This window comes from Pezoporus flaviventris, unplaced genomic scaffold, assembly GCF_033815535.1.
Source record: "Pezoporus flaviventris isolate CSIRO_AGI_PZ_B2104156 unplaced genomic scaffold, CSIRO_AGI_Pfla_v1 ptg000096l, whole genome shotgun sequence".
Lineage (NCBI taxonomy): Eukaryota > Metazoa > Chordata > Aves > Psittaciformes > Psittacidae > Pezoporus > Pezoporus flaviventris.
This window is the reverse complement of record NW_026892644.1, coordinates 573,962-588,597: the sequence shown is the minus strand read 5'-3', so window position 1 is coordinate 588,597 and position 14,636 is coordinate 573,962. Positions and strand designations below refer to the sequence as shown.

Here is a 14,636-nt window from a genome sequence, read left to right as displayed (position 1 = left end):
CTGCTTAGCTGCTAGGGTTGACACCAGGCACAAGAAAAACAGGCAGCTGCACGTCTCTGGAGAGGATGAGGGAGAGGAGACAGAGTGGCTGGGGTCTGAGAAGTAGGAAGAAATCTCTCCTCCCTAACAGCAGCAAGCTTGCCTCCTCACTCTAGATTTAAGCTGTCCCTTCACAAGGCAGAATCACCCAAGTCTCAGCCACTTCTCCTTGGCATAGTAAAACTCAGTTTCTCTTCTCTGGCTGAAAACCTCTGTTTTCTGCCCACACTTACAGCACTGCTTCAATAATGTTACAAAAAAAAGGGGAAACTGTAATGTTGCCATTAAAACCCCCTTGTGATAGTCAAATAGACACTGTGGGAGCAGAAGAATGTATTATAGACTCTTGATTTCATATATCCTTTATAGACATAGTCTTCTGAATATACATCTAAAGAAGACTGGCATATAAACACTTCCTAATGGCTATATGATAGTAATGCATATCTCCCTTAGAACTGAAATACCATCTCAGAATGATCTATAAACAATATAGATTTTAGGTTCCTAGTATTTTGACACTTGTCCAGCCATTACGAATGACTTCTCTAATGTCATTTGCTTAAGACTGTTTCGATGCTGCAGTAGTGAGAGGTCTTACATGTGTGCTCCCTTAGACTAAATAATGTTTACACATGCATAGGCATACACATGTAAAAACCTCTTTTGTTCAGAGTATAACATCCCCATGCACACCAACATTTCCTGAAACACACACTGCATCTGAGACCCCTGTTGTATAGGAGAGGCCCATGGGGCAGAATCAGAGCTGGCCCTGCTCATGTATCAGCTACCAAAATCCTCTCTTAACCACAGAAACGTTTCGCGAGACCCACCCGCATCTTGCACTGAAGATCATTATGTGAAATAGGTTCGGTCTCGTTGAGGACTGACTTAGAAAGTAATACGGCTTCACAGAGGAAAAGATCATGCCGAAGCAATGTTGTCATACTCCCTCTGACACCAGCTGAGGCCTCACCCCTTGCTGAGTAGGTTAACCTAAAATTTCTCTACTGTGATATCATCTGACTTCAATGGTTCTATGATTTCTACCAGCTGAAGAGTTCTCCCAAACTCAAGCCCATTTATTTTACAAGGTGATTTGTGCTTCAGTTGCATTTGTTCACAGTGAAGAACAATGGCTGTTTACAACAGAGACTAATGAACACTACTTCTCTAGAAGTTCTCTGGTACTCTGGATTTGTAAGCACACCGTAAGTGTGGTTAAGATAGCTAACGTGGTGATGCTCATGGTATTAAAATGATGAACTGCTGAAATTGAGCTGGCCATAGCTGCTGTGAGAAGAAGGTCCTGATCTCCCTTTCATCTTATCTTCCTTTCCTCCTGCTGCTTACCTTGTGGTGGCTTTGCTGTTAAGATTTCTCCATGAGCTGACTTAAATCACTCAGCAGAAGAAAATAAACCCTGCAAAAAATACCATCTGTCTTTCTGCTGTCTGAGAGCTGAACGTGCATGCAGAAAGACCTAGTCAATGCTAAAGCCAGCAAAAAGAAGGTGGCAGACTCCTCCAGCAAACCAGGTGAGGACGGGAGGAAAAGAGGGAAAAGAGACACAGGAGGTCCTGCTCAGCCTACTGCCTGTGATCATCCCTCTTGCTGGAGAAGGTCAGTAAGTCTCTGAGAAGACACAGTACTTACCTGGATTTGTTTACACTGTAGCCAGAACCAAGAAATCACAAAGGCTGCTGTATAGGAAATATAAAAGACCGGGAGAGAACTCCTGACTTGGTTTAGGCTTGCTGTGGAGATGAGCTCTAACTGCATTTTAACCATATCCTAGCTGTGCAACAGGCAGAGCCTTCTGGAAAGCCAGATGGACCTTTGGGCTTTCCAACTGATGCACGAAGTTCAGCAGACTGGCTGTAATGTGTTCAGCAGTACAGTGAGGACTATTCAGTTCACTTGCTCCCATCACATCAATGGAGAGGGAGGAAAAATAAAACTGGTGCAAAGGAGAGGAAAGACATATGGCTGGACCTTAGCAAATCAGCTCCTGTATTCTTGCTGAAAACCTATTCCATGGCAAAAAATGAACACATTGGGAAACCAACAGACAGCACACTGAGAAAGATGCGCTACAGTAGGATTACTGCTGTGTTGAGACACAAATCCAACCTCAGTATCTATCTACTTCTATGACATACTTATTTTAGCAGACAAAACTACAGGAAAAAAGTAACCAAGTCTCATGATTAAGGGGTTAAAAGGCTCTGAGGACTGAGGGAGCATTGATGCTGAGATGGAACAGTCTTGCTCATGCCTATATGGTAATCCAAGTCCAGATTACTGAGGAAGAAGTTTTCTTTCTGTGAATGTTGGCTGCAGTTGGAAACAGGATGGTAAACTGGTGCAGTAAAGCCAATGTTTCTTGTGGGAAAATCTCTTGACAGACAACTGTTTGCTCAGCTCTGTAAATTCAAGCTGGGGCTGAGGAAAGAGGTTGCCAGATCACACACTACAACAGTTGCATGTTGCTTCTGTCTTGTACCCAAGTGCCGAGTGGGAGATCAGGCAGAAGGACAGCAGAAACCCAAGACTGTTGTGCTGCGAACAGTTGTGCTGAGAGGCTGGAAAAGTAACACAGCAAGATGAGGGCAAGCTCTGTCTTTTGCAATAAAAAAAGCTTGTATGGGGAAGAATGATCCAAAAGGTTCATATCCCTCATGTGCTTGTAGAGAAGAGCACTCAAATCACAAAGAATACGTAATGGACAGGTCAGGGACAGTCTGATAGATGAAAGCTGAAGTCTGTTGTCTTAAAATGTCCTTTCCTTCCCCCCCATCCTGTCCCATTTTCCTGCGCCATCCCTTCATCCCCACCAAAGAGACAGGAATTTCCAGCATTAGTTTCAAGTGGTGTTCTTTTGCTGCTCCACTACAGTGCTAGAAAGCACTCTTCCATTTATTTTGCTAATACCTCCATCTGATCCTCCTGTGGCTTTTCCTCACCTTTACTGCCCATGAAGGACAATGACTAGGAAAAGGGAAAGTAATTCGACCTCTGCCTGTTCCCATGCACATCCTACAAACACCCCACAACCACTCTAACATTGTTACACTAGCCAAACACTTCAATGATGGGAATTTAAGAATTAAAGATGAAGCTTTATCTTTTGAATTGTACTTCAGAGAAGTGCAAAAAGCAGAACTGACTTAAATACACCAAAGGCATTCCCAACAGGAGTAATAATTTTTGACCTCACAATGTAAGAATCTCCAGTATCTTGTGACACAACACAGATGGAAAACTGTAGTCTTACCACTTTAAAGGTGTGCATTTGAATTAACATAAACAGATGCAAACTTTTGTATGCTACTTCTAACTGGCTAGTATTAAAGTATTAAATAGGCCTGTCTCTGAAGAGTGCAGTGTCAACACTACGGTGTATTTTCCTGGTCTAACTAAGAGGGTTCAAAGTGATGCAAGTTTGCTTTGTAGAAGAAAATCTCATTACCTGCACAACTCTAGCCTGAAGAAAGTGTGCAATATACAGGGAAAATGAGTGACATGGTTTCATTAGAAGTCAAGCTTCTTGAAAAAGTGCTTAACGTCCCCCAAGTGTTTAACCCCAACGGAGACTGAGGTACTCTGAGCCCACTTACCCATCTGTCTGGTCATGGCATATAGATGCTGCAGTAATAAGGATGAAATCTAAATGAGTGAGCTTTCCTGTGGTTAGTCCAGGCTTCTGAATGGACCTGAACAAGCCCTGACTGCAATTTCTGCTCCTGTAACTGTGCAATAAGAATGAAGGCACCTGTAAAGCGAGACACTTCACAGAAAATCTACAACCACATCTCCAAGCTATTGCTATTCAGCTAGTGCTTGAGTGTCATTAGTTAAATTGGCAGGGAAAGAGCACTTTCATGCTGAAATTAATTGTTAATGCCATGTTAAGATGACTCTCAAGGTTATAATGAAAACTTCTCCTATGAACTCTGAGTTTGACTCTCATCTATACTTCAGTCTCTTTATAGTAGTCTGGCTTTCCACAAGGGGCTTGAAATAGAAGTGACATATAGTGCAAATGTAAAAGTGCACATGACTGCAAGGGCAAGCAATTAAACAAGCCCGGTGACATTATCGTTGTCATATCCAAATGGAAACGACAGGCCATGCTTACACTGAGAGTCTCAGGCCCTTTCAAGGCTCCAATCTGTCTGTATGAGCTATGGCAAGGAGGGCAAGCTGCCTGGAAAGCAGGCGCTGAACCCCCACCAATTACAATTTACTAAAGTTGTGAGGCTAAAGTGAACCACTGTTCTGGTTTCTGTAGCCTGTAGTTTGCCCGGCTGTAACTTGTAACTGTTCAGCTACTGAGATTGTCTGGTCACATTTGACCCCAAAGTCTGTGCTTCTCAGAAGCCCACCAGTCACTACAATGTTGTCAAACCCTGCTGGGAATGTGCCTTATGACAGTGGTGAAGAAGGTCGTAGCAGTCTCAGGAATACATAGAGGTAGGCTCCTATGGTACTAGCAATGCTGTCCTAAAAAACCGTGAAGCATATGGCAAAAGCTAAGTTGCTATGGCTTGGTTTGTCAGCACTGGTCCTCTGCAAAGGAGGATACAGCAATCATTTTCAGTTTAGGTAAGAATTCACTGCAGTGAAACTCATGATGCCACTTTGGAAGGGGGAAAAGTAAGGAATGAAACAGTGATGCACACTATGGGATGGATAGTAAGTTTGAGTAGTAAGCCCTTGATAGTAAGGGCTGATGCACACAGGGAACCTGACTGGTGTAGGCTTTTCCAAGTATCAAGTGCCACAGCAGGTCTGTGTGGACATTCCTGTCCACCTAAGTGACTGGTAGAAGATGGCTTCTACTTACAAAGCAGTCTTGTCATCCTGGAATAAAGTCACTTACCAACCACTAAATGACTATATGAGGGAATTAGACTCAAGCCTTTACCACTAAAACCTTTAGTGCTTACTGCCTTACACACATAGACAACTCACAACCACCACCACGAAAAATTTTGACCTGAAAAATGCGGGTCAAAACAGAAGCGTCTGTATCACAGAGACATTACAACAAGCTTTAAATACTGCAACAGACAAAACCAGCAGCAGATAGCTCAGTATACATTATGTACCCAGCCTCATTAAGTTTACAGGTAGCTTGGGTTGCTGTCATGATGAGGCGTTTAGTGAAGGAAAAAAACAGGGAGATACCAGACTGACCAGTAGTGCAGGGTATTGGTTGTTCCAATTTTAAATTGGCTAATACATTTTTTTTTTTTTTAAATTGGAACCTGCAAGTGTGAGGTATTATAGCATAACACAGGGCATTACTAGTCACTAGTATCTAGAAGTAAATATAACCTATGATTCTGAGTGAGGGACTGGTCAGATGGCAGCTACTGATACAATGTATGGCATGACTTCTTTTTCTGTGCAGTATAGCTCTCTCACCAGCAACACCTTTAACCTTTGCATGCTGTTCCTTTCTTTATATTTACCTTGTCTGTTGGACAGTAAACTCTTTGTGGTGGGGAATGCAGCACAATAGAGCCGATAGATAATACTGTATTTTTAACACTAAATATTAAGTAGAACAAGAAGCTGCATCCCCTAGAATAGAACAGAATTAGATAGACTATTTCAATTGGAAAGGATCTACAATGATCATACAGTACATATAGTACAACTGCCTGAGTGATTCAGGGCTGATCACATTAAAGCATGTTATTAAGGGCAGTGTTCCAATTCCTCTTAAATGCTGACAGGCATGGGGCATCAACTGTCTAGCTACGAAGCCTCTGACAACCCTCTCTGTAAAGACATGCTTCCTAACATCCAGTCTAAACTTCCTCTTGCACAGCTTTGAACCATTCCTGCACATTGTGCCACTGGCTACCGGGGGAAGAGCTCTGCACCTCTCTCTTCACATTCCCTCCACAGGCAGCTATAGAGAGCCATGAGCGCTCAAGGCATCTCTTTTTCTCCAAACTAGACAAACCCAAAATCCTTAGCCACTCCTAGTAGGACATTCCTTCCAGCTTTTCACCAGCTTTGTTGCCCTCCTCTAGACAAGTTCAAGGACCTTCAGGGGCCCAGAACTCCACCCAGCACTCAAGGTGAGGCCACACCAATGTTGAATACAGCAGGATAATCACCTCTTTTTGACCAGCTGGTGATGCTGTGTTTGATGTACCCCAGGATGTGATTTGCCCTCTTGGCTGTCAGGGTACCCTGCTGATTCCTATTGAGCCTACTGTTGACCAGCACTCCCAGACCTCTTTCTGCAGGGCTGCTCCCCAGCCACTCCTCTCCCAGTGTATACTTGTGTTCATCATTACTCCATTCTAGGCCCAGGATCTGACAATTTCAATCTGTTGAATTTCATCCCAGTAATCACAGTCTAATGCTTCGATCTATCAAGATTCCTCTGTAAAGGCTCCTCTCCCTCAAGAGAGTCAATAGCACCTCCCAGTTTTGTGTTATCAGCAAACCTGCTAATGGTGCATTCTACACCTGCATCCAGTCATTGATAAATATATTGAACATGACTGGCCCCTGAAGAGGCCTGAGGAATACTGCTGCTGACCAGGCAGACAACTTGTCCAAAAGGATGTTGTGAGGGACAGTATCAAAAGCCTAACTAAAATCTGGAATAACTCAGGCACCACCTTCCCTTCATCCACTAGATGTGTGACCTTATCATAAGGTATCAGTTGTGAATAGTCAATATGACTGTGCCTGATGGTTATATTATTCTTTAAATGCCATTCAGTAGTACCTGGTACAATCTTTCCCATGTTTTCTCCCCAGCCCTTCTGTGAGGGTTAACAGCTAACAGCTGCTGCAAAACTTTTGAGTTGTGCTTAGCTGTTGGTTTTAACCCCCTTTACAATACAGTATAACTGGATTTTGTCTTCTTTCCCACTCACCTTCTCTACCTCCCAACATATGTAATTGCATTGTAACTGTGCCTGTACAGCTATTTTGTACAGAAAGGAAAACAAACTACTGTGGTGTAACTGCATCTGCATGAAGGATTTTTCTGGTATGTCAGTTAACAAAAAATAACCATCCTACAACTTGACACAGCCATAAATGTCACATCAACATATCTGGAGCAAATGTGGGCACTGGGGCTCTGGTCCTAGTGGGTAAGTTGAGGAGAAACTGCTGACCAAGGTGCCGTGGGTTTGGTGCCTTGTGATGTTTAAGCTCTAAATGTCTACTGTTACAAATCTAACTCCTCAATCAGCTGAGTTCATTTTTCTTAACCTCCTCTAAAAGAAGCTTTCCAGCTCAAGTCCAAAGTGAAAAAAAAAAAGCCACATCAGTTGATTTGCGCTTTTTTTGGTGGAAATATTCACTCAAATAACCCCTTCTGTCTTTTCCCTTCCCACACAAGCTTATGAGAAGTGATTAAGTTCTTCAAGAGGGAGGAGAATCCTTGATTCTGCTTCCCCTCCAGCCTCCCTCCCCACACAAAGGAACCAAACTACCATCCTTAACAGAGCTCTGGGGTGGAAGATTTCCCCATGCTCAGAGCTAGCACATTGCCTACGCCCATCGTAAGTGCTGGTTTGTAGATTTTAGTAGAATGTGAGTCATTCATAGCTGATGCACTCTTACCAGGGGACCTGCATTTTCAGTTTCGGCCATCAGACTGTTTTTATTGAGAAGTTGCTTATACATGTCTTACTACAAATATGTGGTGCTCATGCTACGCCCCTGTACTCTCTGGATGCGTGGCACAGGAAGGCTGAGGCAAGTCAGAAGCAAAGCTGGATGTAGATCTCTTTCACGACTTTGGCAGGGTAAGAATCTTGCTTGTCCTCATTCCAACAGCAGTCAATAGTTTTATGGGCCAAACCAATACAGTGGTAGACAGTGTGCCTCTGACTAGTTTAAACACTACCTGGCTTTTCCTTTGACTTCTGAAGGGGAAGAAACAAATCTAGTAGCTCATAAAGTCAGATACAGCCCAGTTGCTAAGGTAACCCAGTTGATAAGAACAGCACACCAAGAGACAACAACAGGCCTGCCTTTACACTACTTTACACTACCCTCTCCACAAATGCAGAGCAGAACCAAAAGCAGCAGGCAGGGTGGGGCTCTGCAGAGGAATAGCAGTGCTCATCCTCCTAAGCTGCTTGTACGAATGGCATAGGTCTGCCTCAGACACACACGGTGAACCTGGAACTTAGCGGGTTTTATTGGTTCTCAATTCCAACAGGACAGGGAGCCCTTGAGGGGAGTCCACCTGCACGTACCACTGCTCTAGGGCATTCTGCCTTTCACACTCATAAAATCATTTGGTTAGTATCTGCACTGGGCAATGCTTGAGGAAAGAGGTAGTTGTCTCTATATCCCAAAGTTACAGTACCAGCATTTGCTGTGGATTGGTGAACAAGTCTTTCAGTCCCAGAGAGCTAGCACAGAAAATGACTAAGCAAGCCGGAAATCCCAGGAACCTGCTCAGTGATGCATTTCCCCTCACAAGGAACATCCAGAATTGTATAAGTGAGTTTTAATCGACTGAATCGAAAGTGAGGTAAATACTAGCATGCCATTATATTAATTTGGATGATTTCCTGCATGCTTATCCTGGGAGGTGGAGGTGAACATAGATATTTGAAAGAAAAAGGACATTTTTGACACCTAAATAAAATTTGGTTGTGAAAAACTGTCCTGGTTGAAGTCAACAGCAGAGCTCCCAAGGAAAGCTATGGGAGCAGAACTTCAGGATGGCCGCAGTGAGGGTTTCTGGTGGTTGTGGTTCCACCAGCGTTGCAGTGCATGCCTCAGTCATGACACGCTAGGAACACCTGCCAACACAACAACCCCTGCCTGTCCTTGTACCTTGGGGAAGTACCTTTTATGAGATATCAAAGTCCTAACATGTTTGATAACAAAACCCTCCCAGTCAGAGGTGCATTAGCAGTTCAATTGCCATTCTGCAGAAGAGCTGATTTCAGGCCCCTGTCTTGACTGAAACTGCAACCGCGTTAAAAAAAAAAACAGGGAAAAAAAAATAGTTTTCATTTTCCCACAGGGTGAAATCCTTGGAGACTCTTTGGGGGGAACCAAGATGGACTAGAGAGATAAAAGTAAGCCAGACAGGCTGCCTGCTTGCTAGAGTTCAAGTTAGGAGCTCACTACCAACACTGTTGCTGCTTTGAATAACCAGTTTCAGTGGGGAAAACTGTCCATTACACTGCCCTGCTAAACTCCCCTTCTGACACACTGTTAATATTTTGAAGAGGTGGCATAGCTAGATGACTATTGATGCCTGAGTTAGTTAGCTTAACCCTTGCCCAGCATACTTACAGGGGATGCAAGTCTGCCTTTGGATCATTCCAACACAATGACCTCTGGTTCTGACAATGTTATAGAAAAGACTCGTGCATATTGTGTTAAGAAGATAGCTAAATGTAATTTTAAAAATCTACTCTAGTCACTGATAAATAATATATCGGACCTTAATGAGTAACATAAAGATACTTTATGCCTCTGCTTGCTAGAAAAGTGTAAAATGGCCTTAGAGAAAAAGAGAATAAGACCTTCAACTTCAAATTCTATGCTGTAAAAGGGAAAGTGCTTTACCAGCAAAATTAATATTTTGAGAAACTATATTACATAAAAAGGTAGGAAAGATTTGTCAACGGTGAGCAGAGGTCATTATTTTGCCTGACAGGAAGCCCAGAGCCTTATTGATTGACCTGAAAACACTGTCTTTGTGGATAGTAGGAAGTGAAAACATTGTTTTCTTTCTCAGCACCAAGTAATTGCATGCTGCATTTAAAAACAGACTCTGTCTACAAGTAAACAGGTTTATGAGGCTGTGAGGTATCCTAAGTCTAGGAAGAATTCCTTTTACAATTTAAAATATCTGAGCTGGGAATAGAATGTATTTTGGAGCTCAGCCCAATGTTTTAGCCAGCAGCCCATGGGGCTTCCCTCATCACTATTACCCATGAAAACCACCTGCATTCAAATAGCTAAGCCAGTAGAAAGTAAAGGCTCTCCTCTCACCAATACATATATATACTTACATATAAACATATAAGTACTTGGCTCTGGCACTGGACTATTGGTAAACCTTTTCTTTACCCAACCCATTAGTCTTCCTCATCCATAAAATGGAAATAATGCCAGTAACTTTTTAAAAGGCTCTTTATAACAATACATCTTTTAGAATCCAAGTGTTACAGTGTTCATGGTCTCATCTCCCTCAAATCAAAGTGGCAAGCCAGGTTGGTCAAAAGCCTCCACGTTAACTACAGCAGTGTCAGTGAAGGTAAGGACACTCGGGTGGAAAATAGATTATGCTAACATAAACCACAAATGCCCTTAAAAAGAAATTATGTAATGGCAAGAGCTCTAAATTGAAGGCAAGAAACACGGGCTGTCTACACTGTAATCTGGGTTTTGTCACCTTTAAATTGCCTGTGAGCTCCTCATACAGTCTAGCTACAGTTCAGGAGCCATTACAACCCAACCTGAATAGCACTACCTTGTGCCTGTACAGCAAGTGAGGTTTGCTGGCATTTGCAATTAAAGGACATGAGGCACTGGCAAATTTATCAGCAGAAATCTAAGATGTTAGCAACCACCAGCTATGTAATCACCCAACCCTTGGCCTCATCTGAACTGAATGCTTGAATACACCTCAGGTCTTTTTAGCATGAAATACTTAACCAGCTCTTTAAGACATGCCACCCATGCTGGTGGGTTTAAGCTAACCCACAAGACTGCAAATGAAAGCAGCTAAGCATGCAAATACAGCTGTATAACACTTTAAACTGCTACACACATTTGCCAAGCAACCGTGTTAGGCCTGACTATCCAAGGTCTTTGGCTCTGCTGCCCTGCAAGCAACACAGGGATGGAAAGGACATGGGAGTACTAGTTACAGGGCTTGTGTCACTGGACCCAGTGCACAGCATGTAGAAACCAAGAGATTCCCAATTATATAAAAAACTCCTGAATTTAAATTGAAAACTACACCACCAACAACTCCTCATATTTTTTCTTATATTCTTTTCAGCCAGGGGTCCATTCTTAGAGAACATTTCCTTCTGAAAAATAAAAATTAACAACCCACTGCTCTTCCAGTAGTACTTTATGGAAAGGAAATCTGCAGTGATGCAACCAGTAGTGTATCTTCTCTGCCATAACATTAAGTACATTTCTTAGCTTGCTGAGAATAGTGTGGGCATAACAATCAAATGGAGAGAGACAAATGTCAGCCAGGCAAAAATATCAAAAGATTAATTTCTGTTACCTATCTCTATTATATGAAATGATCATAGCTCTTGCTGTGTTTGATGTTCGACTAGATGGTGAGATATGTACCTTTTGGATTTAAAGTGGTAAGTCTTAAGAAAATAAAAAGTCTTCCTCATTAAAGCTAAGGCAGCACCACATCTGTAACAAATTTAAGGCATGTAAGGACAAAAAAGAACAAGGTGTTTTAAAAAGTACCTCTCTGGACATGTGTAATACCCCAAAGCAGCTAGGTATCACACTGGCTTGCTGCTGACATAAATGCATGGAATGTTTTTGGGTGTGGTGCATACTCACATCTCTCCAAAGACACTGGTTACTGGAGCATTCAGCATTATTTCTGAAGTGGCTGGATTCCCATTCCCCCCCTTTCCCTACCTATTTACAGTTCCAAGTACAAAAAACACTTTCTGTAACCTCAGCTTCCTGATTCAGCTGTTGTGATGTCAGTTATTTACGATAACAAAAGTGAGGCAATGCCTGTGGTTTGTGGGGGACAAAGGCAACCTTGTTTCTCTAAAACGGGGATAATCCTAGTGTGACAAGCACAGGAAAGACACATAGTAGGACTCCGAGGCAGTATGAGCCTCACCATCTCCATAACAGTGGGCTTGACGGTGCATTATCTCAAAGGCCACAAACAGAGGACTTTTTCCTTTCCGTAAGACTGGACATCAATGTGAATGCAACTCTTGGAAAACTACCTCTTTGCAGGGCAAAGTTTTGGAGATAGGTATCTTGGGAAAGAAATGGTTTGCTAGTGGGTAGAGAGACAGTCAGTGTCAGGACACAGATGTTTCAATACCAATTACGTGTTCTGTGGTCACAAGCAAGTCACTCTGCACCTCTGCTTACCTGCCACAAAACTGGCTTAATCATATTTAACCGTCTAAACCACAGATGTGGTGAAACCTGTAGAATGCCAGTAAACTCCTGAGGTCACAGAGTGGCAAACTCTTAATACCCAGCATGGTTAGGTATGAATGAAAAGCGTCAGCTTTGGTGTAGCCTACAGAATGTCACTCACCTGCTATTCTTCCAATTGGCATCGCATGGTCCTCAGGAGGGGATACAGACACCATGATGTGGTTCATATAAGCTAACTCTTCTCGGTGGGACAAGTTGATTGGCTTTACCTCCCTGTGAAGCCCATCCTCAGACAACCTTGGTGGTTTGAAATCGGAGTGCCTGGGGTTCAGTATCAAAGGATGCATAATAGGGCTGGGCATCAGCTGGATGACCCTGGTGTTCTCCTGGCGAGGGCTGGAGGGCTTCTGGAGCACCTCGGAATGAGGCGGGCAGTGGTTGTTTTCTATTGGGGACACTGAGAGAGGATAGGGCTCCTGCTGGCTGTTCTCGTGCTGATGCCTTATCCCCGGCACCCTGTCAGCTGGGGAAAGGCGACGGATAGTGCTGTCCATAGGGGACTTCAGTGGCCGCTGATCGGGATCTGGTGATGGACGGTGGTTGTTGGTGATGGGTGATCTAGAACGATGCAACAGTTCAATGGTTGGGGGGTTGTGGTGGACCGTTTCTGTGGATGGTCTTGAGGGCCTCTGGACAAAGCTATCTGTGGAGAAAAAAAAAATTACAGATCAGCTATATTGTGATCAAGGTGTAGGATCTAAATGTCACACTACCAGCTGGACTTACTGGGTACTGCTTGGAAATGTTTGCTTGTTGACTTACTGCTTGTCATCTTGGAAATGTTTTTATTTGTGTGACCTACAGAGGCCCAGAAAAACACCATATAAATGCAGATATAGCTATTACTACACAGAATGAGATCAGTACCATGAAAACAATCTTCTTCCACCACCACATAAAGGTAGTTCCTGGGGAAATGTGTTAAGAGAAATCCCATTTTGAGTAGCTGACTGGAACATACGTAAAGAAAGTAAGATCTGATTCAGCTGTACTGTGTTTCTGTGCAAATGCTTTGAAACTTACCTCCTGCCATTCATGTCTCTACATGTGGCTCCTGTTATTGTACCATGATGAGCACTGTAAGGTAGATGGCAGAGATAAAAAAGGAAAATGTCTCCAGGAAAACATTGGGTACTAAGTTTGAGATGTTAGAAGCTTTCATCAAGGTGGAGAATATCTTAGTTTGAAATACGGAGTGGGTTATCTACAAAAAGCCCACTGACAGGAAGCTCTTTGTGAAACACTAGCTAAATTTTATCCGTCTTGATATTAAGAGCATGTACCATCAAATAGGGATATTTTCACCTTGTTTTACTTAGTATGTGCTGTCTACTGATGGATTGTCCCAGGAGTCACTTCTAGAATCACTTCTGCATGACTGTACTTCCCCAGCTGTGATCCTTAACAGTACAGGGGAGATAAGTCACGGTTCTAGGTCAGCATCTTTACATACTAACAATCCTCTCACAAACTGACATAAACAGTGCAAACTTTCAGTTAGCTAAGGCCATCACTTTTGACTAGAGAAATTACTGACAAAGAGGAAAACACCACCAGAGCGCAGTGACTAACAGGTTTTTACCTGAAAAACAAAGATCAAATTTCACTGCTGTTTATTGAAAGCCTTGGATGGTAAGAGAAGGAAACTGCTGCATACATGTCAAACAAGTAGCTGCCTATTTGTGCCTCCTGTTTGTTCACTCCTTTTGCTCTGATCCTCTTTAAAGATTCTCTCGTTCTCTTGTCAAAGCAGTGATACTCATTGAAGACCCTGTTGAGATGAAGACCTGGGGGCTCCCACTGCCCTAGAACCCAGGCAGGCATCAGAAGGATCAGCACTTACCCAGGGGGAGGCCTGACCAGAAACTCTAGATCTGAGAAAATGTAGAGCCAGGCAGTGACATGGCACCAATCCTTTTGCCTACTCAACTGGCTGTTCATCTATACAAGTGTACTAAAGTTTACAGAAAACCCTGAGATTTTAGGCAGAAGCTACATGGCTCCAGAATACTCATCTCACACACTTGTGGTCCCAGACAAGAAAAACGCATTTGTACAGCTATTTAAGGTACTCACAGTGAAACAGGTGGAGGACATGAGAATCCAGAGTTATATATTATTCTTGGTTTAACCCAACCAGCTTTAAATACAATGTGGCCACCTAATGTGGGATAGCCCAAATGTTTCCAAAGAGGAATTAATTCACAACTGTACATACCTCTGTGGCTGTCTTTTCTTAAAGACTCCTTTCTTTGCCACAGTAGAAAGAAAACCAACCCCACAATCTTACTCAGTATCCTATCTTCTACAGACCATCCACACTCATCACTGTACATTCAAATGCACGGTGATCATTCTTGGCCTGTAAATATAGACCAGAATATTGTATTGGCTGTCCTACT

The 14,636-nt window shown here is 42.9% G+C and overlaps 1 protein-coding gene across 3 annotated transcripts in view; it reads right to left on the bottom strand.

Moving 5' to 3' along the window:
- ETV6 (ETS variant transcription factor 6) overlaps nt 1–14,636 on the bottom strand; it is a 134,083-nt gene that overhangs the window by 12,197 nt on the left and 107,250 nt on the right. For all 3 annotated transcript variants that reach the window (XM_061476372.1, XM_061476370.1, XM_061476371.1), the window contains one exon: nt 12,335–12,877. In XM_061476372.1, the coding sequence (XP_061332356.1) occupies nt 12,335–12,877 (543 nt within the window). The remainder of the gene's footprint in view (nt 1–12,334; nt 12,878–14,636) is intronic.